At 51.7% G+C, this 27,224-nt stretch overlaps 1 protein-coding gene across 2 annotated transcripts in view; it reads right to left on the bottom strand.

Annotated features, from left to right (window-relative positions):
• Positions 1-26,692, bottom strand: part of GPAT2 (glycerol-3-phosphate acyltransferase 2, mitochondrial) — a 44,550-nt gene extending 17,858 nt beyond the window's left edge. Inside the window, exons 1-8 of one of the 2 annotated variants that reach the window (XM_039525680.1) lie at positions 26,378-26,414; positions 19,731-19,784; positions 17,210-17,380; positions 16,179-16,292; positions 15,742-15,815; positions 13,020-13,130; positions 7,207-7,347; positions 3,514-3,613 (exon numbers count right to left, since the gene is read on the bottom strand). In XM_039525680.1, coding sequence (XP_039381614.1) covers positions 3,514-3,613; positions 7,207-7,347; positions 13,020-13,130; positions 15,742-15,815; positions 16,179-16,292 — 540 coding nt within the window. In that variant the 5' untranslated portion in view covers positions 17,210-17,380; positions 19,731-19,784; positions 26,378-26,414. Of the gene's footprint in view, positions 1-3,513; positions 3,614-7,206; positions 7,348-13,019; positions 13,131-15,741; positions 15,816-16,178; positions 16,293-17,209; positions 17,381-19,730; positions 19,785-26,377; positions 26,415-26,604 lie in introns of those variants that run through there. The other variant, XM_039525679.1, reaches the window with a different exon arrangement.
• Between the last annotated feature and the right edge of the window lie 532 nt (positions 26,693-27,224).

Raw genomic sequence — 27,224 nt, 5'->3', positions numbered from 1 at the left:
TTGAAATTCCAGTTTATAACTATGTTGATATGTGGTATTACTCTGGGCAGTTTTCTGTGTTTAACCAGTTTTGCTATGACCATGGAGAGGGGGATTCTAACCTGGTGGGTAATAGCTGTGTGTCTGTGAATGGAGTTTCTGAATGTCTGTCTGATGTCTCAGAAGGAAATCTGGAGTTAGATCAAGAGCAGAAAGATCTCATTGGTGAGGAAAATGTTTCTCAGGAGCAAATTAAAGTAAATGGTCAGGTGGAAGCCCTAACTGAGGAAGGACAGGGTAGATTTGTGATGGGTGATGGATTGTTGGCTGGTACAGCTTGTAAAAGTGAACCTGAAATGGGTAACTGTGATTTGCTGGAAGTAGCTCAGTGTTGTGAAAAAAGCAGCAGCTTATCCATTGGGAGTGGCAATGTGCCTGGTAGGGAAAGTTTGGAGGAGCCTAGGCAGCCTTGTGAGCTGATGGCTTTGTCTAGTCAGCAGTTTGGGAAGGGAGGGATAGTGGAAGATAAGTGTCCCTATCCCTTACCTGTGTCCTGTGTGGAGAAATGTGACAGTGGAGGGAATGTGCCTGTGTCTGTCAGGGGTATTGACTTGCCTATGGAGGAAGCTACCTCGGTCTCCAAGCAGTTGTCTGTGAACAGCCCTGTGTGCTGGGACAAGGGAAATGAGATCCCAAGCTGTGTGTCTGGAGAAGGAGAATGTGTCTCCGGCTCTTCTGTGTCTGTGGAGCAGACAGAAGGTGCCTTTCAGCCTGTGATGGTTGAGGGTGATTCAGTTGTCTCAGAGTTGGTTGTAAATACAGCTAAAGCCCAGGAAGGGAATGGTCCTGAGTTTGTGTCTGCTGGGGAGAATGGCACTGTGACTAGGTTGCATCCAGTTAGTGTCATAGCAAAATCCCAGAGACCAGACAATTCTGGTGCTTGTAGTTTGCCAGTTGCTAATGTGTGGTTGGAAAAGGGTGCAGCAACTCTGTCTGATCAGGGTGATACCCTAGCCAGGGCACAAGGAGAGCAGGAAGGTGATTTAATTGTGTTACCTACTGACAGTTTGACAACTTGTAGCAAGAAGGAAAAGATTCCTGAACTTGTTCATGGCCAAGGGAAGGAGAATGATTCTAACCTGTTATCGAGAAAGTCTATAAGTTTGCCTGAAAGGGGATTGTGTAGAAATCCGCCTGTTGGGCCTGAGGTGATTCTAAATGTAAGTGAGACCCAGAAAGAGTCTGTTGTTGCTCAGGAAAGTGTTCCTTTAGAGCAAGCCCTAGGTGAAGAGGGTGAGAGCAGAATTTCTGAGAGGGGTGAACTGCTGCTTAGAAAAGCTCATAGGGAAAGGAATCCTCATCATAATCTGTGCAAGCAGTTTACTGCAACTGAAGGGTGTGAAAGTGATTTAATCAAGAAAGTTTTAGTTCCTAACAGCCAGAAATTTTCTGTTGTGAATGGATCCACTGACTTTCCTTTTGAAAGATCCAGTGTGGGCAGCTTTGAAAAGGTCTCAGATGGAATCGGAGCTGTTAAGAAAGTTAAGCAGCCCTATAACCACATGGCTGTGTGTGGCCAGCGTGTTGGGAAGACAATGGTGTTGGAACAGGAATGTCTCCATGCTGAATCTGTGAGTGAGCAGTCTGTGCTTCAGGGTCTAAGGACAGATTGGGTTACTGGTGTTTCAGAGCAGAACAGTTTTATGGCTGAACGCTTGAGGATGCAGGAGGGAGCAAGCGAACTCTCACCCTCAGACTCTTTGGATTTGTGTGGTATCTCTGTAAGACAGAGTCCAGCCTTGGAATCCATAGCAGCTAAGAAGTTAAAAACTAGTGTTTGTGTTAATGCAAATTACCTGCCTGGCTGGGAAAAGACAGACTTGCTAATAGCTGTTAGCATAGAGAGCCCACCCCATCAGCCAGTGACTTCCCTCAGTTGGGTCCCGCCAGAACCACATCGTCATACAGGCATTTCCAGGAGAGTTTCCCAGGGTTCTCTTAGACCCTGGCTGGCTGTGGCCACTCCAGGGCTGGGTTCATGGTGTAACGTGGCAGAACCTGTCCGTCTGCCCCATGAGGCTTGTGCAGAAGCGCTCTTACCCCACCAGTGCCCCCAGCTGCGGTGAGACGTGCCCTGCTACCGGAAACGGGCCAGGGACCCAGCAGCGGTGGAAAAGCGTGTGTGTGGACGGGAGGAGGATTTGGGTTTAAACCCACATCAGAGCCCTCATCAATACTACAGAGGGACCCACAGGCCACGCCATGCCAGCTGAGCAATGCGCACAAAGGGGGACCCACTGCAGACAATATACTGCACACTCCTACAGGATCCTGGGCACTGCTCCCCACACAGCCCCCTGGAAAGTCACCGGACGCCAGGGGCCCAATCCAAAGCCCACAGGGATTTTTCCATCCACTTCAATGAGCATTTGATCAGACCCTTAAATAGAAAATTGGGCCGTGGCGACCGGAGACGAGTCCCACGCTCTAGACGACAGCTGGAAAGGCCTCTGGTGGAGGCGCACAATGGAGCTTGATGCCCCAAGGAACCAGATGTGCGGCCCTGTGAGCAAACCGCATACCCTGCCTGCAGAGGAGCTCTCAGAGCACTCTGCGAACACCAAGCCCCTGCCACACCCGCTATTGCAGAGGTCCCCAAACTATGGGGCTCACCCCCCTAGGGAGGCATGGAGGAACATCCGGGGGATGCAGGGGTGCCTGGGCTAGCCCCCACAAGCGGTGGGGAGGGAGTGCCACCCAGCCCCTCCCTGCCCCCAGCTCTGATCTGGTCCAGCCCCCAGCCACGTCCCCGGCTCCCAGCCCTGCACCTGGCACTGTCCTCAGCCTCAGCGCGGCTCCGCTCCTGGCCCTGCACCAGCCCCCAGCCTCCGCCACCGGCCACGGCTCCTTTCCTAGCCCAGGGCCAAGGCTGGGGGCAGATCCGTAAAGCGCCTTCGCTTAAGCCTGGCAGGGGGCGCTCAGGGGCCAGGGCACGCAACTGCTGCCAGCTTGAGATCAAAAGGGCCGAGTGACTCAGGGACTTAAGCCCCATTGACTCTCTGGGATTCAGGCTCCTAAGGCAGTTAGGCCCTGCTGAAAACGTGACCCTAAGCAATTTGCCTCCAGGCTGCACAAGGATTCAGGCAGCGTCGGGAACGGGACCCAGCTCTGCGCCCTGTGCTGAGCCCACTACGTGGTGACCACAAGCATCAGCGCGAAGGTGCCAGGGTAACGGTGATGTCGGGAGCCCTGCCTAAGGAGGAAGCGGAAGGATGGGCCGGTGGCTAGGGTTCCAATCCCTGCTCTGCCACAGACTCCAGTGTGACCCTGGGCAAATCTCTTAGCCGCTTGGTGCCTCAGTTTCCCACCTGTACAATGGCGATATCAGCCCCGCCCTGTCCCCCGTGCATGAGGATAAAGGCATTACGGGAGCTCAGACACTAGGGTGGCGGGATTCGCCCAAGTGCCTTAGGCAGATAACACGAGGAACAGGGCTCTTGGCAGAGCCGTCTCAGCCCCGGCACTGCTCCTTACCGTCTGGGCTGCCCGGCGCACCATCTCCAGCTGCCCTTTGTGGAGCAGCACGTTGAGGAACATGCGGTTGAGGAGTCTGAGCAGAGCCCAGCTGCAGAGCCTGGGGGAGAGGGAAAGAAAGGCTTGCTGATATCCCGTACCAAGGCTCTCGCCTCCTGCTCGATCGCCTGGCAGCCACAATCCTTGAAAGGACCACCGGCCCGTATAACTCTCAGTGGACACGTTCATACCTCCCTCCACCTTTCTCCAAGTGCAGCAATCCTGCGTTAGGCCCCTCACCAACCTCATTTCCCATCACGGAGTGTCCATCCCCAGTCTCTGCGCCCTACGCTAGGAGGGGTGGAATCACACCTTTATACACTCTACTTTCTAAACTTTACTGGCATCTTCTAATCATCAGCCCCGACATTTGCCCCAAGGAGCTACGGTACGATGCCGCGCATCACACGGGCGGGCACCCCCGTCAGTCACCACCAGTTCTAGGGATTTCAATTCCCCGTCTCCCCGCAGCGTTCCCCACCGAGCCGCACACGCTCACCACCTCCAGGGCTGGGAATTCACTCGCTCCTCCCTGCCGCTTGCCCATGGGGAGGACTGGGCTGAGAACCTCCCGACTCATTTCACAGAAGCCTGAGAGTTTAAACAAGCCCCCTCCAGGCCTGACCCAGAACATAAGCCGGTGCCAGGGCAACCGTTCAAATGCGTGGTACATGGGAGGGCTGCTGGGAAACTCATCCTAGTTCAACCCCATCCGGCCTAGCACTCTGGGGCCCAAACAGACCCCCACTGAAATCAACGCTATACAGTGCACCCACTCATTCTCCACACGACCTCATTGTACCAGGCGCTGCACATACACACGAGAGAGAAGCATGGCGTTGCCAGCTCTTGTGCTTTTACTGCAAGTATTGCAATAACTGGCATATTAGGAACCTAGGAGTGGAAGGGACCTCTGAGGTCATCAGGAGCAGTCCTGTGGTATCGCAGGCCACCCGGCATGTCATCCCATTTATCAATGTATCAAGGTCCATTTTAGAACTAGTTCGGCTTGTTTTCCCCCTCTCCCCCCACTACTCCTGTTGGTGGTTAGGAAACCTTCCTCTCATTTCCAGCCTACATTTCCTCATGGCCAGTTTATCCCCATTCGCTCTTGGGCCAAACATGGTCCTTGAGCTTCGATAGCTCTTCCACCTCCCTGGAGTTTTTTAAAGCTCCAGCTTCCGGAGTCATGGGAATGCGTGAGAATCTCAGCGTCTTTGATTGAGCAGCCCTTGTTGTAGAGGTAGAAAAGCATGAAAATAGGCCCCCAGCACAGCCTAGTGGCTCAGAAGCCAAAAGGAGAGCCCCCCACCTCAATTTTTTTTTTAATGTTGTGGTTTTTCTGGGGTTTGCAGTGCTGACACTATTACACTCTCCATTTTCCAGATGGGGAATGGAAGCAAGGAGAGTTAAATGACTTACCCAAGTGACTCAATGACAGAGGAGAAACTCAAAATGCAGACTTGCTGCGTCTCAGGCCCAGTCTACACGAGAAAATTAAGTCGGCTTAATTTCAGGGGTGTGAAAAATCCACCCTAAGACTGAGATTTAATTCAAATGCAGTGTGGTCTAGTGGTTAGAGCACTAAACTGGGTCTCATGCCACCCGGGCCCAATTCCTCGCTCTGCCCCTGGCCTGTTGGGTGAGCTCGGGCAAGTCAGGTCCCCCTCTGTGCCTCGGTTTCCCCATCTGTACAACAGGGCTAATGGCACCGACCCACCTTTGTGAAGTGCTTTGAGATCCTCAGATGAAAAGCGCTACATGAGCTAGGTATTATCATCACATTTCAATGTTCAACCCACGTCTTTAAGCTCCCACAAAGTAAATGAATAAACAGGAGCTCTGTTTGCAACAAAAAAATTAACGCCCCTGCGTGATTAGGGAAAAAAATACAATAAAAATAAAATAAGCCCAGCGTGCATACCCAGAACCCATCTCCCCCATCCCCACCCCCGAGCTCCTGCGTGATGTTTACCAGAAGTCTCTAAATGCTTTTATCCCTTGGGCAATTTCCCCACTTTAAATACTCAGACTGTTCGGAAAGGTTCTTTTATTACAGCTCAATCAGAGAAGCAATTAGGCCTCAATGGAAACTTTATCTGCCAATTTCTCAACAATCAAAAAAAAAAAGTTCACCTTTTCTTTTAGGTGAAGGCTTTGATGTTCACTTCCATGGGAAACGTTGCACTCGTTAAAAGGGGATGGAGCTACCGAGAACACACGGAGGTGCTGTACGGGCTTCCCCACGAAGCTCGGCCAATGCCCCTCCATCCCGACCCACCTGCAATTCTGCTAACACCTCTCAGGTCCGACCCACAGCCCACCCTGCTCCAGCCCCGAGCTGCTTCACGCACAGCTCTGCTGGAACCCCTCAGTCCTGACCTGCATCCCTGATCCCCCAGCCCCTGGCTCCCCTCCCCCGCCAGCTCTGCCGGTACCCCTCAATCCCAACCTGCAATCCCCTGGTCCTCCAGCCCCTAGGCCCTCCCCCCTTCCTCCCCTCCTCCAAACCCAGCTCTGCCAATACCCCTCAGTCCTGACCCGCATCCCCTGGTCCCCCAGGCCCTGGTTTCACTGCCCCGCCAGCTTTGCCAGTACCCCTGAATCCTGACCTGCAGCTAAGGTGGCCATGGACACGTTCCCAGAACACCAGACGTGCCAGTACCGCCAGGCATGGCATGAGCCCAACCCCGCTGGCATGACCCCACGTGTACCATGCACTTGAGGTCACGCTGGAGGGGGAAGATTAGCATGCTCTTAAAAATGGCAATCCCTGTTGGTTACTTGTCAAAACCACATCCGGTCTCCTCCCAGTCCTGCATAGGGGACAAACCTCTCAAGCAGGGGACTGTCCAATTTAATACAGGACCAGCAGCCTCCCCCACTAGCTCCCTGTGATCCCAGCCCTGGGCTCCCCTCCCCCACTAACTCCATCGGTACCGCTCAATTGTGACCCGCAGCGCCCTGCTACTCCAGTCCTGGACCTCTCCTGGGACCATCAAGCACAGCTGTGTGTTGTTTTTTGACCAGAACATATCTCTGAACCACCACCCGATCCCAAACCCTCTTCACCAGGGATTCCACTTCGCCAGCCCAGGGCCCCAGCCGCAGCCAACCACCAGCTAAGTTTGAAACACAGGAAAAACATCCCCGACTTTGCAAAAAACTTAAAATACAAACACACACACACAGAGGCTCCTAGCAGGGATCTGACTTGCCATCACCACCACCGCCCACGCACCCACTGCGTCACTGCACGACACCTCAGAGAGCAAGCCACAGGGCAGGCGGGCACAGAATGCACTCACACACTCTTTGCTTTCTGCCGGGCGGGTTAATTTCGTGCAGAGGAACGGAGTCAGACCCATCACTCTAATCACCTCTCTGCTGCTTTGCAGGCCTAGATCTCAGAGTGCTTTGCCGAGTAAGGTTTGTGTCACTCTCTCCATCCTGAAGACAGGAAAACTGAGGCACAAGAGTCTTGCTTGCCCAAGGTTACACACAGCAAGTACATGGCAGAGCTGGGACGAGAACCTGGTCTCTATTACCAGCCCCCTCGGAAAATTCTGCTGCTGCTCCATATACACAGCAGAATGGGTGCCAGACCCCCCTGTAGCCCTTGCCCGGCCCTCTCCGCAGAGAGGGGGGACATACCTCAGTAAGAAAAGGGAGAGAGGAGACTGAATCTGGCCCAGGATGCTCAGCACTTCACTCCTCCATTGTGCCTGGGATTTGCTGAGAACGGAGCCAGCCCCTCTCGCCTGGGGGACCTCCAGAGACATGACATCCTGCACCCTGGGGAGAAAGGGAGAGCAGGTGAAAAACAAGAACGCCAAGCAAAGCCGCAGGATTTAATATGCTATCCAGGGCGCCTAATGCACCCCAGCAACCAGAGCCTAAGGACAGCCAGCCGCCAACACCCTATTAACGGTTATCGGGGGCGGCAAGGAGAGACCCCAGCAGAGATCATGGACACGTTACGCTGCACGCTGGAGAGACACTGCGATCTCATGCATCTGAGCAAGGCCGGGGTGGGAAGCCCAGGAAAGCTGCAGCGTCTCTGGCGGGCAGAGCAAAGGGCACCAACGAGATATGGGTTCGAGTCCAGGCGGGGACAGATTTAGGGGGGCACTGTATTGTTGTCAGATGAGAAATCTGAGGCCCAATGAATAAGCTCTCGAAGAGCAGGGCTGCTAACTCCAATGTCCTGGCCAAATTCCAGCCCCAGACAGTTAAATTCTGCCTCCCTAAACGTCCCCCGAGGTTTCTGCTCACACCGGGCTCCCCCCCAGGCCTGTCTGCCTTTCCCCAGACAACAGACTGCAGTTCGCTGCCGGCCAAAGGGCAGGTAAAGCCCAGGGGTGTCGTCCCATAGGCTCTGCGTCAGGCCCGAAGGGGACGTATTGCAGACCAGACAGAGGGTATGTCTACACTATGGGATTATTCCGATGTTACAGAAACCGGTTTTTTAAAACAGATTGTTTAAAGTCGAGTGCACGCGGCCACACTAAGCACATTAATTCAGTGGTGTTCGTCCATGTACCGAGGCTAGCGTCGATTTCCGGAGCGTTGCACTGTGGGTAGCTATCCCGTAGCTATCCCATAGTTCCCGCAGTCTCCCCTGCCCATTGGAATTCTGGGTTGAGATCCCAATGCATGATGGGGCAAAAACAGTGTTGCGGGTGATTCTGGGTAAATGTCGTCACTCAATCCTTCCTCCGTGAAAGCAACGGCAAACAATCATTTCGTGCCCTTTTTCACCTGGATTGCCCTGGCAGACGCCATAGCATGGCAACCATGGAGCCTGTTTTGCCTTTTGTCACTGTCACCATATGTGTACTGGATGCTGCTGACAGAGGCAGTTCTGCAGTGCTACACAGCAGCATTCATTTGCCTTTGCAAGGTAGTAGAGACGATTACCATCCCTATTGCACTGTCTGCCATTGTAAATTGGCGATGAGATGATGGTTATCAGTCATTTTGCACCGTTTGCATTTGGAAATTGGCGATGACGGTTATCAATCCTTTTGTACCGTCTGCTGCTGTCATGGATGCTCCTGGCTGGCCTTGCTGAGGTCGGCCGGGGGCGCATGGACAAAAATGGGAATGACTCCTTGGGTCATTCCCTTCTTTATGTTTTGTCTAAAAATAGAGTCAGTCCTGCCTAGAATATGGGCAAGTGTACTAGAGAACCAGAGAGCACAGCCGCTCCGTGTCAGAGCCCCAGAGATCCCGCAGAAATGATTAGCTGCATGCCATTCTAGGGGGTGCCCCTGCAACAACCCCACCCGTTGCTTCCCTCCTCCCCCAACCCTCCTGGGCTACCGTGGCAATGTCCCCCACATTGGTGTGATGAAGTAATAAAGAATGCAGGAATAAGAAACACTGACTTTTTAGTGAGATAAAATGAGGGGGAGGAAGCCTCCAGCTGCTATGATAGTCCAGGCAGGACATTAAAGGGGGGGGGGGAGAGGAGCGCAGCCTCCCGCTGCTATGATAGTCCAGGCAGTACAGAATCTTTTCTTTAGACATGAAGGGGGGGGGGGGCTGATGGAGCTCAGCCTCCAGTTGCTATGATGAGGACGGTTACCAAGCCTTTTGTACCATCAGCCGGGAATAACCAGAAGTCATTCCTATTTTTACCCAAGCGCCCCCAGACGACCTCACCGAGGCCAGCAAGGAGCACTCACGGGCTGATGATGACGATGGATAGCAGTCATATTGTACTGTCTGCCACCGGGAAGGGGATGCTGGTGTTCAGCGCTGCAGCACCCTGTCTACCAGCAGCATGCGGTAGACATAGGGTGACATTGAAAAAAGGGGAGAAACCATTGTTTTCCCTTTTCTTTCGGGGGGGGGGGGAGAGAAGGGTGTAAATTGACGACATACACCCTGAAACACCCGGAAAAATGTTTTTGACCCTTCAGGCATCTGGAGCCCAGCCAAGAATGCAAATGCTTTTCGGAGACTGCGGGAACTGTGGGATAGCTGGAGTCCTCAGTACCCCCTCCCTCCCTCCATGAGCGTCCATTTGATTCTTTGGCTTTCCGTTACGCTTCTCACGCAGCACTGTGCTGAGTCCCTGCTGTGGCCTCTGTCTATCATAGCCTGGAGATTTTTTCAAATGCTTTGTCATTTCGTCTTCTGTAACGGAGCTGTGATAGAACAGATTTGTCTCCCCATACAGCGATCAGATCCACTATCTCTCGTACGGTCCATGCTGGAGCTCTTTTTGGATTTGGGACTGCATCACCACCCGTGCTGATCAGAGCTCCATGCTGGGCAAACAGGAAATGAAATTCAAAAGTTTGCGGGGCTTTTCCTGTCTACCTGGCCAGTGCATCCGAGTTCAGACTGCTTTCCAGAGCGGTCACAATGGTGCACTATGGGATACCGCCCGGAGGCCAATACCGTCAATTTGCGGCCACACTCACCCTAATCCGACATGGCAATACCGATTTCAGTGCTACTCCTCTCGTCAGGGAGGAGTACAGAAATCGGTTTAAAGAGCCCTTTATATTGATATAAAGGGCCTCATTGTGTGGACGTGTGCAGGGTTAAATCGGTTTAATGCTGCTAAATTCGGTTTAAACGCGTAGTGTAGACCAGGCCAGAGAGACAGAGCACAGGATTCAGGATCAGCCTGGCTGAATCAACGCTTTCAGCCAATTGTCGCTACGCTGGTGCTGGTTCGTTTCCTTCCTGGCCCATCTGTGAAAGGAGCATCCATCCGGAAAGGCCTGATCCAAAGCCCCTGGAAGTCAGTGGGGACCCCGTTGAATCCAGCACGCTTGGGCCCAGCGCCATCTCTTAAGCGGCCAGATTGGAGCAGGTTGTGGCAGGGAGTTAACCACACCTGACAGGTGCCCAAGAGTTCTGCTGCTATTAAACACTCAGTATCATTTTCCTTCTTCACAGCTGTTTCCATCTGGAGCTCCCCGTCCCCATCCGTCACCCTGCGAGGGGAAGGGGTACAGCTACTGGCTGGGGATGTAGCACCATCCCTGTGAAAGGCACTCAAACCCCATGGCGTGACAATGATCACACCACGGCCCTATCAGACTGAGCACTAATGTCTCTGTTTCCTTGTATTTCCCTGACGGTCTGTCTCCACCTGTTCTCTCTTGTCTTATACTTAGATTGTCGGCAATTTGGGGCAGGGATCATCTTCGTGTTCTGTGTCTGTACAGCTCCTAGCACAATGGGGCCCGGATCTCAGTCAGGCCCGTTAGGTGCAGCTGTGATATCATCACTGATAAATTCTATTCTAGATGACACTGAAAAAACTCAATTTATCACGTGCCTCTGTGCCTTTCCCAGCGCACCGCTCCCACCAGCTCAACTTCTGCACCGTTGCTTTAGTCATCTAACCTCTCAGGCTGACATCCAAGACAAACAGCTCATAATTTATCAGAGTAAGTGCAGGGGGGGGGAGGGGGAGAGAGAATGCCAGAGAGGTGTTAAATAAATGCAGATGAGAGTAGGACATCAGTATAGACAGAGGGCCCTTTGTGAAAATATTCCTCAGAGATAGTGCAATCTTTCTTTGCCCCTGCTACAGTGCCTGTCATCAGAGGCTCACAAAACACATTACAAACAGTGGGCCAGAAATTCAGCAGGCGTAAAACAGCACAGATCCACTAATGTTACGCCAGGAAAGACTCTGGCCCATTAATTCTCTCTTGTACATGTGGGAAGAGAGGCACAGGGCAAGGGCTTGTCTACACGGGAAAATTTACCAGCATTCCTTTGATAAAGGACTCTTCAACCTAACAGACAGAGATAACAAGAACCAGGGGTCGGGAGGTGAACATACACAAGTTCAGACTAGAAAGGAGTCGTACGTTTTGAACAGCGAGGGTTATTAATGACTGGAACAACTTATCAAGTGTTGTGGCAGATTCTCCATCACTGGCGATTTTCAACTGAATACCTATTTTTCTAAAAGACAGGCTCGCACTGAAAAAGGAATTAATTCAGAAAAGTCCTCTGGCCTGTATTAAACAGGAGATCAAACGAGATGATCACAACGGTCCCTTCTGGCTTTAATAGCTACGCTGGTATAGTTACACCAGCATAACTTCCCGTGATTGGACACGCCCGTTCAGAATAGACTTATTTCAGGTTAGCAGAGGGCTCAAAACTGAAAAATCGTACGTGCCCAAAGTGATATAAGCTGAACGGAAACAAGGCCATGGTATTCCAAATAAGGGTGTCAACACGGGAGTCATCCCAGCATAGCTACAGGGTACAGAGACTAGCCCAGGACTGCGGGCTGGGTGTATAACAGCAGAGTGAAGCATGCTGGACGATGCCTCTCTCCTTCCCTACTCGTAGCCCCGCTACCGCAGTCAGGCGCTTACGCTATGCTCGTCACAGCAGTATCTGATCCCTTCGAGCTATGACTCCCCATTTCTGAGATGGGGAAACTGAGGCAAAGGGAAGTGACTTGCCCAATCCAAGGACAGAGCCAGGACTAGAATCTAGGTCACCTGGCTTGGGTGCCTTCTCTACACGGAGGATTTTCCTCCCATTTGCACTTCCAGAAACTGGGAAAATTTAACTCTGCAAAAATTGGAAAAAAAAAGCTTAAAAATAAACATTATATTGTCTATACCAGCAAGCCCGCTATAGGTCAAGAAAGGACTGGAGAGCTCTCACAAAAGGCCAGTTCGGGTACCTCACACTCCTATTCTCTTCTAGAGGCCTGGCTCCCTGGTTGGACTACATTTCCCATGATGCACCAGTGTCCCTGCTTGGGGACTGGAGGCAGGACAACCTGGCAGTCGCACTGCCATGGTGCATCATGGAAGTTGAAGTGCAGCCAGAGCGCCTGTCCCATGGAGGCGGATAGGAGCATGAGGTAACGGAACCACAACTCCTATGAGGTACACCACAGCAACATTTCAGATGCAAAATTTTTCAAATTTTCGAGTATCCAGATTTTTGATGCAAAAATAAAACTTTTCCAAGGAAAGCAGACACTTTTAATATTCAGTTAATCAAAAAACCAATTTTCCATCCAAAAAAATGTTGATCAACATTTTTTAAACCAGCCCCACCTAACAGTTAGCACAGCCCTGGTGTCCTGCTGGAGAGGGCATAAGTTGCTGGGTAGGGAATAGAACCCAGGAGTCCTTACTCAGATGCGCTCCCTGTCCTGAGGTTCATAGCCCCATGACATTGGATCCTGCACTCAGTTCTACTTTATTCTGAAGGTGACAAGGGCACATGGTCTAGTGGTTAGAACAGATTTGGGCCAAATTCTCCCATCATCCTGTTCAAAACCCGAAACCAACTGGCCACTGCTACAGTCAGAACACCACAGACCCGGAGGCAAGATCCAAACAACACAGGGCTGGAATACCATGAGGCACAGTGGAGAAGGGAGGGGAGATAAGAGCAAAACTCCAGAGCCAGCCCATAGGGTAAATAACCTCAGGTTGCTCTCACACAAGGAACGATACCTTTTGCTGCGGAAGATTCTCTCCTGGAGATCTCGCGGGGTCTCAGAATCAACTTTCCACTCGAGGATCGCAAGGAAGTAACAGAGTCTTCTTACCAGCCAGCCCCTGTACCTAGAGAGAGAGAGAGAGAGAGAGAGAGAGAGAGAGAGAGACAGACACACACACACACTCTGCTAGGTAATTACAGAACCCATGGACATGTGATACATTACATGCATTCCATAATCCAGGTATACCCTTCCAGGGTACTACTGATACTTGTAAGCACTTGTATATGCACTTTTCATATGTAGATCTCACAGGAGGTTAGGATCATTATCCCCACGGGGAAACTGAGGCACCGAAAGGGGACGTGACTTGCCCAAGATCACACAGCAGGCCAGTGGCAGAGCTGGGAACAAAGCCAGGTTTCCTGCATCCAAGACCACTGCTCTACCCACTAGGAAACACTGCCTACCCATTCGGAGCTTTTCCTTAATGGTGTAGTATCAGTCCCTTGACATGTCCCCTCATTCAAGTGTTTCATTTTTTTAACAAGCCCATCCCTCCTTCGCGACATCCTCCCTTCCGGGAACGACTGACATAGGTCAGCGGGTGTTGGAGTGCGTCTAATCTCAGTATTTAATCCTTAATGCATTGGTACTTGCCAGACCTCCAGCCAAATGCTAGCTGAGATAACTTTTACTGCAGCATGGTTGAGCAGATAGCGCGCTGGACTGGGAACCGAAGACCTTGGTTCTAGTCTCTGCTCTGCCACTAGCTTGCTGAAGTCAGCTCAGTTCTCTGGCCAAGGTTTTCAAAACCGACTTGTGACTGCGGATTCCTCATTTCTGGGCCCGATTGTCACATAGAGCCAAACACCCGCGCTTTCAAAACCAGGCCCCTTTCACAAGCCTCAAGGTGGGGGCCCCAAAAGTTGAGCTGGCCCCAAGGTTGCTGGTCATTTATGGGCACCGTGACCGCTGCGCCTCAATTTCCCAATCTGTAAAATGGGGCTAATGGTACTTGGTAAAGCGCTAGAGAAAAACCAAGTGCACGTATGTATAGAAGTGGCGCTCCCATGCTAAAAACCGTATTGATTTAGGGATCTCTCTCTCGACCATGAAACCACAGGTCTCGGAGCTTCCTTCTAGGAAAGGAGAACATCCAGGACGTTCCTGCATTAGCCAGGAGAGAAAAGTCAGTTCCCCGCTCTCACTTCGGATCTCATGAAGGGCAAACGTTCCTGATATGAACTTTGCACTTCACTGTACCAAGACCCACGCCAGTGTCCTGTTAATATCACTCGAGACTGAGGCAAGATCCCTGAATGCATCAGGTCTCCAATCAGGAGTTCAGTCCTCAATCAGTACCAGGGAATGCTAAGAGATGAAAGGACTTCATTAACACCCAACGTTTTGCAAGCCACCAGAGCAAGAAATGAAGACTGAACCCCACTAGAAATACTGGAATCCTAGTGACACAGAGGTTCCGTTTCTCACCTGCCCATGGCTGTGACGAGATATCAGACACTAAACATCACACACGTCTGGTTACTATCTTGCGTTCCCGTCGCCCCCCTGGTTTTAGCATCTGTAACTCGTGAAATGCTACGAGACGAGATGAATTATTTAAACCCTTTCGAAAGCTGGAGCTGTGAGGTTTCAAGCAGCGGAAAGCACGGTGACCCCACCTGCAAGAGCGCTGAACGGTCATGGATCCCACAGAAACTGACAGGAGCTGCCACATGCTCCAAAATCAGCATTGAGAGAGTTAAACATCAGGGGACAAACCCTCCGTCAGTGTAAATCGGGGGAGCTCCAACAATCTCCACGGAAGCCAATGACTGACATCAGCTGAGGATCTGGACATGTGTATGTTGCATACGTCCAGGGGAAAGGAACCAGAATCACCTCGTTTTTAACATCCTTTGTCACACAAACTGCCAGGGCTAGAAACAGCTTGGGCAGCCCTACCCAAAATGCTTTGCAAGCATTTCATAGAATCATTGAATATCAGGGTTGGAAGGGACCTCAGGAGGTATCTGGTCCAAGCCCCTGCTCAAAGCAGGACCAATCCCCAACTAAATCATCCCAGCCAGGGCTTTGTCAAGCCTGACCTTAAAAACGTCTAAGGAAGGAGATTCCACCACCTCCCTAGGTAACCCATTCCAGTGCTTCACCACCACCGGTCCCAGGGAAGGGATCAGAATGAAAACTCTGATCTCTGAATACAACCTTCCACACCAGAGTGGGAATCTACATGTTTTGGTAACAACTAACTACTTGGTTGAATCTCTAGTCCCCTTTTGCTGTGGCTGTTACATGAAATTGGGGTGGGTGGGCGGATGGGAATGAATCAAATACTCTCCTCTCCGCTGTTAATAACACTTAGTCTTGACAGGCCTGCAGCTTTCAAAAGGCTTTACAAACAATCCTTAAAGCAATCAATTATTAGACTAATTAGTGCATGAGGCTAACTTATGAATCCTCCCATCATTCCAGTGAGGTAGAGAAATGAATATTATTCTTGTTTTTGTTCGGAGGGAGAAGAGACCCGCTCCGGATCCCACGGCAAATCTGTGCAGGGCTGGGGATAGAACCCAGGAGTCCTGGCTGCCAGGGCTGGGCTCAGACCACATCTCCAGCATGGAGATAACACGAGAAGAGTGGTGCCCAGAAAACTGCCCCATTCCAACCCTCTCCTACCCCGCACCCTTTCCCCAGCCCCCTCCAACACTCACCTGGTGTTTTCCTCGGTCACCTGGAGAACATTGTGAAAGCCCAGAGAGGGAAGGTGCTTGTGGAAGGAAGATTGCTGAAAGCAGACAGAGGCACGGCCATTAGTAGAAACACACCCTGAATAGCAGGGCCCCCCCTTCTCCCCTGGGAATTCACTCCTCTGCCAAGGATAACCCAGGAACCCTCCATCCCCGCCAGCATTGGGAGGGCGAGTTCCTTCTCTCTTTACCCTGCAGCTGCCAGCAGCGCGAGGTGCTGCCCAGAGGCCAGAATCTGCTTTGGTGCTGGTGAAAGGTGGCAGCTGGGAAGACCCAGACTGGAGGCTTCTGCCCTAGCCCTGCCCAGGAGGGACCAACTCTAGGGGTAAGCCCTTATGAAAGCAGAAGCCACCAACCACCACCAGGCTGATCCCCTCCTTCTTCCAATCTCCCCTCCTTACCCAGCTCTTCGGGGTGCAGGTCTGACAGCAGCGCCCCACGAATGGGCGGTACTTGCCCAGAAAAGGGGTGACGATCTCCAGCTTCACCCCAAAGCCCAAAGGCCGGGTCTTCATCTGAGGAAGAGACGAAACAAAGCCTGTTTCTCCCAACCCCCCCACCCACCCCATCACCCGAAACCCCAGCACGGGAAATAAAAGCTTGCAGCCCCATCGCCTTTCCAGGAGACAGGTTCCTAAGTCACTTCAGCTGGGTCTTCACTGCCGCCTAGCTTTGATCATGGGGGAGTCACCTGGCTACCCCCGATCTCGAGAGATCGCCACCCCACCGCAGAGCTGCAGTCGGGTTCCGTGTGCTGCGGGCATGTTTCCTGTCCATGCCGGCGCTGCACCCAGCCACAAAGACTTCTGGGTATGTAGCCCATAGTTCATATCAGCCAGCACCCTTGGCGGCACTCTAGGCTCCCTGCTGCGGGACGTTGTGGGACAACTCGTCTGTCCCCTCTGGGTGGAAATGGCCTGACTCAGGGAAATTCATTCCCTGGCAGGGCTCAAGCAAGCGTGCTGCCCTCTCTTTGGTCTCAGAGGGTCCCACTCGCCCTGGTTGTTAGGTGTGAAGACTGAGGCTTGCCAAGCCGAGTGGATTTGGATAGTCAATTCCCATTCGTTTTAATGGGAACGTGGACTCTAAACCCCTTAGGCAAAATCTCAGCCCTCGTCTGCAATAGAATGAGCCTTGTATTGGGGACCCATCCAGCTAGTGAGACTGAAGGCTTCCGGCACTCGCTGTCACGTGGTGCCTCTTGCAATAACACAGACGCTCACCGCAGGTTCTGGAGCCTTGGCAGCCCCTAGGATCGCTCCTGCTCCGACTCCCACTGATCTGAATAGATCCCAAGTGCCAGTCCCATCTGAATACACGGGGGTGACACTCAGTGTCCTTTATCCCCCTCCTCCGGGTCACAGCTCCCTCCCGCCTCGGCAGGGAGAGCGGTGCCACTACCGGGGTACCCTCCCGCCAAGGGATCACATACTTTTCTCTGGAGCAACTTCTCCTCAGCCAGCAGGAGGCGGGCGGCGGCGTCCCGCTGAGTCAGAGCCACGGCTTGCCCTGATCTCAAAGCACAGGTGGGTGCGGGCTCTTCGGAGCAGGGGCCCGGTGGGAGAAGCAGCAGCGTCCGCGGAGGACAGCGTGCAGACGGGAGCTGTAAAGACACAGACGAGAGGGCACCAGCTGGGGTGAGAGACAAGGAGGCACCCGGAGAAATCTCACCCGCCCAAAGCACCACCGAGAGGAAGGGCAGCCCAGCAGTTCGGTTGCTACTCTGGGATGCCAGCTCTGCTACAGAGGCCCTGGGGGACCTCGAGTGAGTCATTTAGATCCGTGCCTCAGTTTCCCATCTGTACAAACAGCACTGCCCTGCTCTCAGACACTGCGGGCCTGCAACCTATAGAGCCACCCAGGCGCTGCTCAGGCAGGAAGAGATCGCCTGGAATGAACATTTTGCTGTCCATGAAATGGCCTGGCCAAATCCTGTGGCCAACGCCTAATGCTTCAGAGTGAGGCAAACCACGCCTTGGCCAAAGGCACATTAAGGCCAGGAAGGCAGAGGTCTCTATGGTGAAGAGGGGGATTGTACAAGGGACCCCTACAATGGCCCTAAGTGGCCGTTGCAGGTAGACCGTCAAGCACGAGCAATCACACCAACTCCACACTCCCCCCACACACGGAGGCTCGAGCCTCTGAATTCGCGGCACTCTCTGGCTCACTGCCTGGGAGATGGTCTTAGCCGGAGATGGGCAAGGCTGGGCCGCAGATCCCCCGTGAAAGGAAAACTCCTTTCACAACCGGAGACCTCTCGAGGGGAAAGGCTAACTCCTCGGCTGAGAAATCAATTGTTCTGCAGCTCGTCTACTGTACAGAGAGGAAAAAAAACCCAGCAGCCAATGCGCCCAAAGCCCTGAGGAGAAGAGTTTATTCTCCTTGTAATTCAGCTCCAATATCATTACAATTGACTTTTCCCTCCCACGCCCTCCTCGCTCTCACATGGAGACGCCAATCTCTACCAGGAAACTGCGTCTCCAGCCAACGGCACCTGGAGCACAGAGGCAGGGAACCTGCCCCGCGCTGCATCCCAGCCCGTGCTCGGCTCCACCAACCAAAGCCAACCCCATGGAACATAAGGGCAGGACAAAGAGAGGGCGGCCCAGCAGGCAGGAGGATGGACTGAGACGGGGAACACCTGGGCTCTATCCCCAGCTCTGCCACTGATGCACTGTACGGCCTTGGCCAAGTCACTTCCCCAAGCCGTGCCTCAGTTTCTCCTTATGCTTTGCCTATGTAGACGGTAAGCACTTCAGGGCATGTACAATAGCACCCCCATACCTAGACTACAGAGTCAAACACAAGGAGAGCAAGTTTCCCCTTTAGGATATTTTCCTAGCTCTTAAGAGACACCACCCCGCCCCTTGGGATACAACTTCACAGCTTAACAGACACTCCCCATTGCTAGTTCCATCCCATCCCTCCTACGGGTTACACACCCTAAGCACCCACCCCTTCTTGGTGTTTGCACTCCTCGAAAGCCAGGCGCCGGTAGGGGATAATCCCCCCACCAGCACCACCACCCTTAAGTCAATCCCGCCAACCCCTTGGCAGCTTGGCTCTGAACTCCCTCCAAGTCCCATTTGTTCTGGCTGCTGACAGCACCTGCTGGTGTTTTGCAAAGCAATCAGGGAGCAGAGCTGGACAGAAGGGCAAAGAGGCTCCTTCTCTAGCACCAACGGGGCATCACAGCCTCTTTTTCTAATGCCCACAAAGGGCTTGAAGAGCGGAGGGAAGGTCCTGTGGCCGGGGCACTGAAGGGGGATGCAGGAGACCTGGGCTAGGCCAGGAGATGAATAAACCTTCCCTGGCCTTGTTTATCTGGAGCACGAACTCTTCGGGGGCGGGGACGGTTTCTCACTCCGCCAAGAGGCAGTGCCTAGCGCAAGGAGGCCATGTCTTAGTGGATCTCAGCAACGGGCTACTGTGATACCATTAAAACAGAACAGGGTTATTTGGGGTCATGGGGCCCAGGGGGTTAACCCCAGTGTCCAGGCCAGATTCCCGCGTGGCTAATTCCAAGCTGCCTCCCCAGTAAAAAGACAGAATCCTGCTTCCTCAAACAGTAGCAAGGGCTCCTGCCAGCCAGCCAGCCAGCCACGGGAAGCACGTGGTATCACAGCGTGAATGCTCTGCACCGGTGCCCAGAGTTAACGCGGCATAAGAGTTTCCATTCTAAGCCCCTGTTCAGACAGGCTCATCACCTTCTGAAACATTCTCTCCCACACACACACTTTGTAAGTTCCAAGCTTAGAGTCCCAGAGTCTACCCCTGCCTGGCCTCTGTGTGGAAACAAGTCCTATTTGCTCACATTTGCACCCCTTGTGCTTTGCACCCTTTGGACCCCCCGTCTTCCGCTTTCTGTTACCCCAGGTGCAAATCGAGAGGAATCCCTGGGAGTCAAAGGCAGAACTCTCCGAGGGTAGAATCTGGCGCAGGGGCGTACTCACTCAAAATGATTTTTAAAAATATCCGTGGGTCTTGTCCTTTAACATACAGTTGCTCTGTTACAAAAGAAAAAAAAAAGTTTCACACACACACCCTTTTCCTTCTGTAACAAAACTTTCAGGACTACCCTCCCGCATCTAGCCACAAAAAGATAGGGTGGTCACCCCCTATTCTAACTTGTTGGGCCACCCAGGTTCAGACCCTGGGGTTTAACCCAGTATTTCCCAAACTTTTGAAAACTGAGTCCTCCCCATGCCCCAAACAAGGAAATGAAACCCAATCGCATCCTACTTGCAACCCTCTCACGTCCCCCCCGGGGAACCACTGGCATAAATCTTCATGCTGTCCTTTCTCTCCTTTCTTACACATCACCATTGACATCTGAGTCAGTCCCCTCTGGAACAAATGGGGCAGTTCGCACATCTGAGCAATGGTTTCAGGCTCTCTGCAAATTCAGGCAGGCATCTCCGCATCGGTTACACTCAGTTCACACCTTGAGGATTTCCATCTCAAGTGTAAAAACTAGAGACTTACTTTAAAAAAAAAAAAGTTGAAACCCTGGAGAACAATGGAGAGGTCTGTCCATACACCCCCGAGAGTCTCCTTTGTGCTCTCATTTTGGAAAACACTGGTTTAAGCAAAAGCCCCTTGTTATGTTATTACTATCATGCAGACAACAACGCCTTCTGTTATTCGCTTCTTCCCCTACAACACACACACAGACAGGACAGCTGTCCCACCACCTTGCAAACCGCAACTGCGATGCTATATGCACACTACACTGTGGAAGATCCATGCAATCAGCCCACGATCTAACATATGTTCTTTGTCCTTATTGAGCTGACAAGCAAGGTGTGCTTGCACAAAGCTGCATAATTGTTCCCAGAAATGAAACATTTAAAATGAAAACAAGGTGAAGAATTCGCAGTCCCTGCCAAGAGATCTGTACAGCACCAGACTGCAGAATCAGGCTGTAGATTTGTGGGAATCGGGGGCGGGAGGAAGCTCCCAGCTCTGCCTCTGACCGCATGCGTGATCTTGGGCAAATCACCTTAGGCCTTGATTCTCAGATATGCTGAGCTAGCTGCAGTTAAGGGGAGCTGCGGGTGCTCGGTGTCTCTGAAAATATGGCCCTGGGTCTCTCTGTGCCTCAGTTCCCCCTCTGCACAAACAGGGAGAACACTTTCTTAGCGCACAGGGAGTGTTAGCAGAGCAACCCCATTTATGTATGCGAGATGCTCAGATACTACAGAGACGGGACTATGGAAGAACTTAGACAGGCTTGGAGAGATTCCTTAGTATCATCCATTAGTTTAAGCCATCTATTTGAAGAGGCAGGGATACCTAGTGGACAGAGCACTGGACTGGGAGTCAGGAGACCGAGGTTCTAATCCCAGCTCTGCCGGTGACTTTGAGCAAGTCACATCCCCCTCCCTGTCTCAGTTTCCCCACCCACCTTTTGTCTCGAGACTCTAAGGCCTCTGGGGCAGTCTCTCGCTGTGTGAATGTACAGCACCTGGGGGCCCTGATCTCTAGCGCTACTATAATACAAAGGACGTTTTTGCTCTACGTTAGTACCGTGCTTAGCACACGGGTTCTGCTCAGTGCCCAGGTACGTATGTGGCTCCCATTACTTAACAGCTGAGTGCCTCACGTTCTAAAGTAACAATTCTCCCCCACCTCTGTGAAGCAGGGCAGGGCTGGTAGCCCCATTGTACAGAAGGGGAAGTGAGGCCCAGAGAGGCTACACAGGAAGTCTGTGGCGGAGTCGGGGTTCAAACCCAAATCAAGTCCCAGGCTAGCACCCTACCCAATGGACCATCTTTCCTCTCCTGCAGCTCAATGCACACCTACAATGCAAATCACAAAATATTCAATCCCTTCATGTCGATTCCTAGGAGTCCGGAGATCATCATCCAGCATTTGCATGAAAAACACCACCACCGCTGAAGCTAAACCCACCAGCCGAGCCCTCAGCGCACAAGGAGGTAGAACTGACATACAGTGCAGCTCCGCTCCTGAGCAGGCCAGTAATCCCACTGCTGAATCTTCCCAGACCATCTGCTGAGCGTAGGGCAGTTCAGTGGATAGAGGTTAGTCTGGGGAAAAAGGATTATAACTGGATCACCTCCCAGATGATTTTGCCCATAAGGGAAAGATTTAAGTCCCCCCTGACTCCCCGTTGCTGCTTCTGCAAAATCTCTCTCTCTGAATATCCGTAAGGCGCTACGGCTTAAATTCTCAGTGTTTAGTGTCTTTCACGGCATTTCTCAGGCCTCTCCCAAGCAGCCGGGTATGTCACCTCCTTCCTAACATCCCAGTAAAAGCAACTATGCTGGGGAACCTATTATTCCACGCTAAATGGCACCTGTGTTTTACCCGTGTTCCCAAATAGTACCAGGGCCCTGGGCCTAGACAATGAGCCAAATCATGCATACCAGAGACTTAAGAGTCAGATTTCAAGGCTAGAAGGACCTTTACAATCATCTAATCTGACCTCCTGCATAACCCCGGCTATAACATTTCACCCAGTGACGGCTGCATCCAATTCACACCTCGCGCCAACTCACGCCAGCTGGAGCATATCTGACATTCCTCCAAAAGTCAATAAAACTCTGCCTGTAATACAGCATCTCAGTAACAGCTCTATAAAGGGATTCTTGAGACTGTCAATGCAACATTTAGACTTGGGGGCAAGATAGCGCCACAGCAATTTAACATCGGTAGGAACTGTTTGAATCTGTTAGCCAATGTGTGTTTGCTCTAGGTACTGCACACCATATGAATATGTATTACACATTACATTACAGATAAATGGCACCACAGATTTGCATGGTCTTCTGCTTACTCCTATTCACTTAGGCTAAGTATCCCAGAGCGTTTTGCAAAGCTGAAGTCAGCTTTGGAGCTAGCAAATATGAAATCTGCCGAAGTCAAGACACAATTTGTTCTATATCTTAATACAGGTACCGACACGGGCACCTGCTTCGGAATGTAGCATTCAAAATGAAGATCAGAAAAATACAGAATAAAACCACCAGTTAAGGAAATGCTACCAAGCGGTGGGTTGGGTTTTCGTGATGTAACTTGTAAAACCATACTATAAATATAGCTAGTTTAAATGCACATTTCAGAAGCACGCCTTTTGGGTCAGGGGAACATGCTGCAAGATAAGAATTGCTTCGCAGGCGGAGGGTACGTCTGCTTTTTGTATTGTACTGTTTTATCTGTAGACAATAAGTTTGCCTACGTTTGGCGATTTGGTCTCTTGAACATTTTTAATAATGAACCATGATTGTAGTCAAACCAATTAGCTACGCTTTTAGTCAATATAGTCTGGGGAGCCAGAGAGGAACCATTAGCCAAGCTTTGGTCAAAGCAATCTGACACAGGGTCATGACCTGGCCATTTGGATTTGGGATAGCAATCTTGTAAAGAATGGACTTTCGCGGGTATGGGTCCTAAGTACACTTGCAGCAGGATAGCGCTACTTTGGCAAATAACTGGTTAACAAAGACTACAGAAAGCAAAAACTGCTTTCTGGGCATAAAGCCATGCCTTAAGAATACATAAAGATTGATTACAAGTGAAAAGCTCCTTTTTTGGGGACAACGCAGCATGGCTGACAACAGGAAATAATTCAACGAGCACTAAGTCGCCTAACTACAACAGATCAATATTTTCAAATATGTGTACCTAAAGCTAGGCATCTCCAGCTGTTTTAGCACCCCAGTCCTGTAAATAATAATACCCAGCTCGTCTATAATGCTTTTCATCCACGGATCTCAAAGTGCTTTACAAAAGAGGTCAGTATCATTATCCCCCAGCGACAGATGGGGAAACTGAGGCACGGGGAGGCGACGTGACTTCCCCAAGGTCACCCAGCAGGCCACTGGTAGAGCCAGGAACAGATTCTAAGTATTTCAAGTTCTCGCTAGGCAACACAGCCCGATGGCAGCTGGCTTCAATGGGGCTACTCACAGGGCATAAAATTAAGCATGTGCTTACTTCTTTGCAGGATCAGGGTCTTAGGTAGCAAAATAAGTGGCCTGATTTCAGAGATACTGGACTCCCTTCAGTTTCATTGCAAGGTAGGTTAAGACTCTTATCTGTGCATTCAAGACCCCAATCCTGTAATGTACATGTGGACAGACCCTTGTCTTCTGCAGAGTTCCATGCAGACGAAGCAATCTGCCCGCACATTGTCAATTGCAGAACTAGGGTCTAAATACGGATCTGAATACCTCATTTTAAGGCACCCGAGTCTGAAAATCAGACATCAAAATGTGGAAGAGTTTTAGCCCCATACACTTTCCCCTTTTGGCAAATGATTTTGCTAGCACCTTTTTTAACATCAAAGCACAATTTATTAAAGGGAGGAAGAAAGAAACCTCTCACCAGCCTAATAGATACAAAAATGTAAATAATAATAAAGAAAGAAAGAAATGGGAGAAAGTCCCCAAGAAACATGCTCACTTAGCGAAATAGTTCAATAAAATTGAATATAAACAAATCCATTGAGAAGAATTTTGATTGAAGCATTCCCGCTGCAGTGTCTGCAACCCAAACGTTGCAGCATTGTGCTAGCACATGGGAGCCAGAAAGCAAAAATCAGCCAGAAACAAAGGAGAACCTATTGTCCAAACTGACTAACATGCAAAAGAATAAAAAAAGGTAACAACCTAAAAGATGAAATGTAGATTAAATACTCTAAGTGGTTTCTTTGTAAGAATTTGTTCCTATTTATAAGACAGGATAGGACATTGGTTACAAAATTTTTGGAAGGCAGAAGGATTGGGCAAGTCACGTATCCTCTCTTGCCTCAGTTTCCCCTCCCGCCCTGTGTCTGTCTTATTGAACTTCTTCAGTCTCTTGATGTGTGCGTGTACATCCTAGTAAAATGGGGCCAGTTCTCAGTTAGGGCTTTGTATAACTGTAATACAAAAACAAACAACGACGATTTTAATCTGATTGTGTCCCTTTAAAGTCGGGGAGGAAACTGCTTTCTGTGTCAAATCTCTATTTTCAATAGCTTAGAACTTGCTTCCCAGAAAAAAAAATGATTTGGGGTCTAAAATTTCTCCTGCTTATTTTTACAGCGATCTGGGCCATGACCGAGGCTCCTGGGTGCTGGACAGTATAAATAACAACTAATAATAATACATACGTGTCAGTGTTTGCATGAATGGCACCTTATTTTGGAAGCTTTTGGCCATTTTTCAGTTATTCAAGCGCAGAGCTGGGGAGAGGGTAGCAGGACTGGTGGTTAGATCAGTGAAGTAAGCGTAAGGCTGAGTTTAAGAACATGAATTTTCATGGCACTCCAATCTCTGAAAAACCGCCTCTCTGTTCAGCCGCCGCACAGGGTTCGTACACCCCGTGCTAAGGCCCTTTCAGAGGAACGCAGAGTTCGCCTCGTTTGAAAGGATCCGATTCAGGAACGATAGAGGCTAAGGGATTTGGAAATAGCACAGAAGCAGCTTTACAGACGCCCGTTATTTTCCTTAACACTTCGGCATACAAAGAAATAGTATGATTACGTGTACTGCAGTAACGACTGGCAGCTCAGTCACGGCCCATGACCCCACCGTGCAAGGCCCTGTACAAACACAGGACAAAAGGGTGGTCCCTGCCCCCCGAAGCAGACAATCTAAGGGTACATCTACATAACCCAGCACAACTATACCATAGATGCTTCCCACATCAATCATTCATTCATTCATTCATGCCCGTCACCCCAACCGGGGTCGCTTCCCACATCAATGGAAGGGGGTTTTCCATCCTCTCCGAGAGCCGGTACCTAGGTCAACAGAATAATTCTTCAAAATTCTGCACAGCCCACAGCGATGTAGCGAGGCTGATCCAATTTGAAGGTGTAGCCCCGAGTCAAGCAACACTCTTATACACTTACACAGCCCCTGAGTCCTAGGCAGCAGGCTGGGCTCATCACACTAACAAACGGAGCCCTATGGAATATACGACCTGGTGAAGAGCAGGGGGCGTAGGGGAGGGGGAAAGGGGTCCCAGACACTGTATGTGGCTTGGCAGAGCAGGGGAGGGGTTCCAGGCACTGCACATGGCCCAGTGGGACTGGGGAGGGGACAGGGGGTTCCATGCACAGTATGTTGCCCAGTGGGGCAAGCAGGGCCCGATAGGGCACGGAGCCCATGTCCAGGGCAGGGCCCGATGGAGCAGGGAGGGGGCATAATGGAGCAGGGAGGGGGGACAGGGAGTCCCATGCACGGGGTGGGGCTGAGGGGGGCAGGGCGGGGGCCATGCACGGGAGGGAGGTACAGGGGGGCCCATGCACACTACATGGCAGGGAGGGAGCAGGGGGCCATACACAGGGAAGGGCTCAGTGGGGCAGGGAGTCCTGTGCACGGGGCAGGGCTCGGAGGGGCAGGGGGGGAGCGGGGGACCAGGGGGTCCCATGCACGGGGTGGGGCTAGGGGTCCCATACACACTATATGGCCCGGAGGGGGTGGGGGACCGTGCACGGGGCGGGGTTCAGTGGGGCATGGAGGGAGCGGGGGGCCAGGGGGTCCCGTGCACGGGGCGGGGCTCGGGGTCCCATACACAGTATATGGCCCGGAGAGGGTGGGGGACCGTGCGGGGGCTGGTGCCTGTTTCCCCGCTGGCAGGGACCCACCCGAGCCGATGGCAGCGGCCCGACCCCGGCGTGCGCTCACCCAGGCCCCGCTCCAGCCGCTGCCGCCGCCGCTTCCCCCCACGTGCGCGGCCGCCCGGGACCCGCAGCAGCTGCAGCCTCCAGCCCCAGAGCACGCTCGGTCCCGCCCCCCCAACACCTCCGCCGGCGGGAGCCTGGGCTATCCCGAGCCAGCTCCTGGCCCCGATTCAGCGCTGGGAGGCTCTGACCTGCCTGCGTGGTGCCCAGCCCAGCACTAGGGATGTGGGCAGGAGCTGGATTATGGAGGGAAGAAGCGAAATATTTTCAGACCTCATGTTCTCCTCTCCCCCCCCCCAGCAAGGAAGGACGGAGGGGAGGGGTTTTTCCCCTCCTGGTTTGCAGGAAGGGATTGTCTAATCGGGGTGATTGGTTGGATTGGGCAAGGAATTTTGCCATTTGCCTGCCTCGGTTTCCCCATCTAGGGGCAACACCATTGTTAAGTGTGTTTTTACCTCCTCTCGTGGGCCCAAATCCTTAAAAGGTCCCAACTTCCACTGATTTCACTGTTCAGAGCCTGAAGGCCTTGAAGGATTTGGGTCTTGGTTGTATGTTACCGATCTTGGGGAACATGTTACACCATGGGGCTATTCAGGTAGAGATTTTCAAGGAGCCCCATTTAAAGGAAGACTCTAACACGCATGTCACACAAACAGTTTCACAGGTGCAGCCCATACTAATAAACAATACTGATCCGCTAGGGTAACTTTCACTTCAGGCATTCAGAGGCCTTTACAAACCACATTAATTAAGCTTTAGATTATTTGCATTACGAAAGTGCTGAGAGAGCCCCATCAGAGATAAGGGCTCT

This window comes from Mauremys reevesii, linkage group 2, assembly GCF_016161935.1.
Source record: "Mauremys reevesii isolate NIE-2019 linkage group 2, ASM1616193v1, whole genome shotgun sequence".
NCBI classification, from domain to species: domain Eukaryota; kingdom Metazoa; phylum Chordata; order Testudines; family Geoemydidae; genus Mauremys; species Mauremys reevesii.
This window is presented reverse-complemented; position numbering and strand designations above follow the sequence as displayed.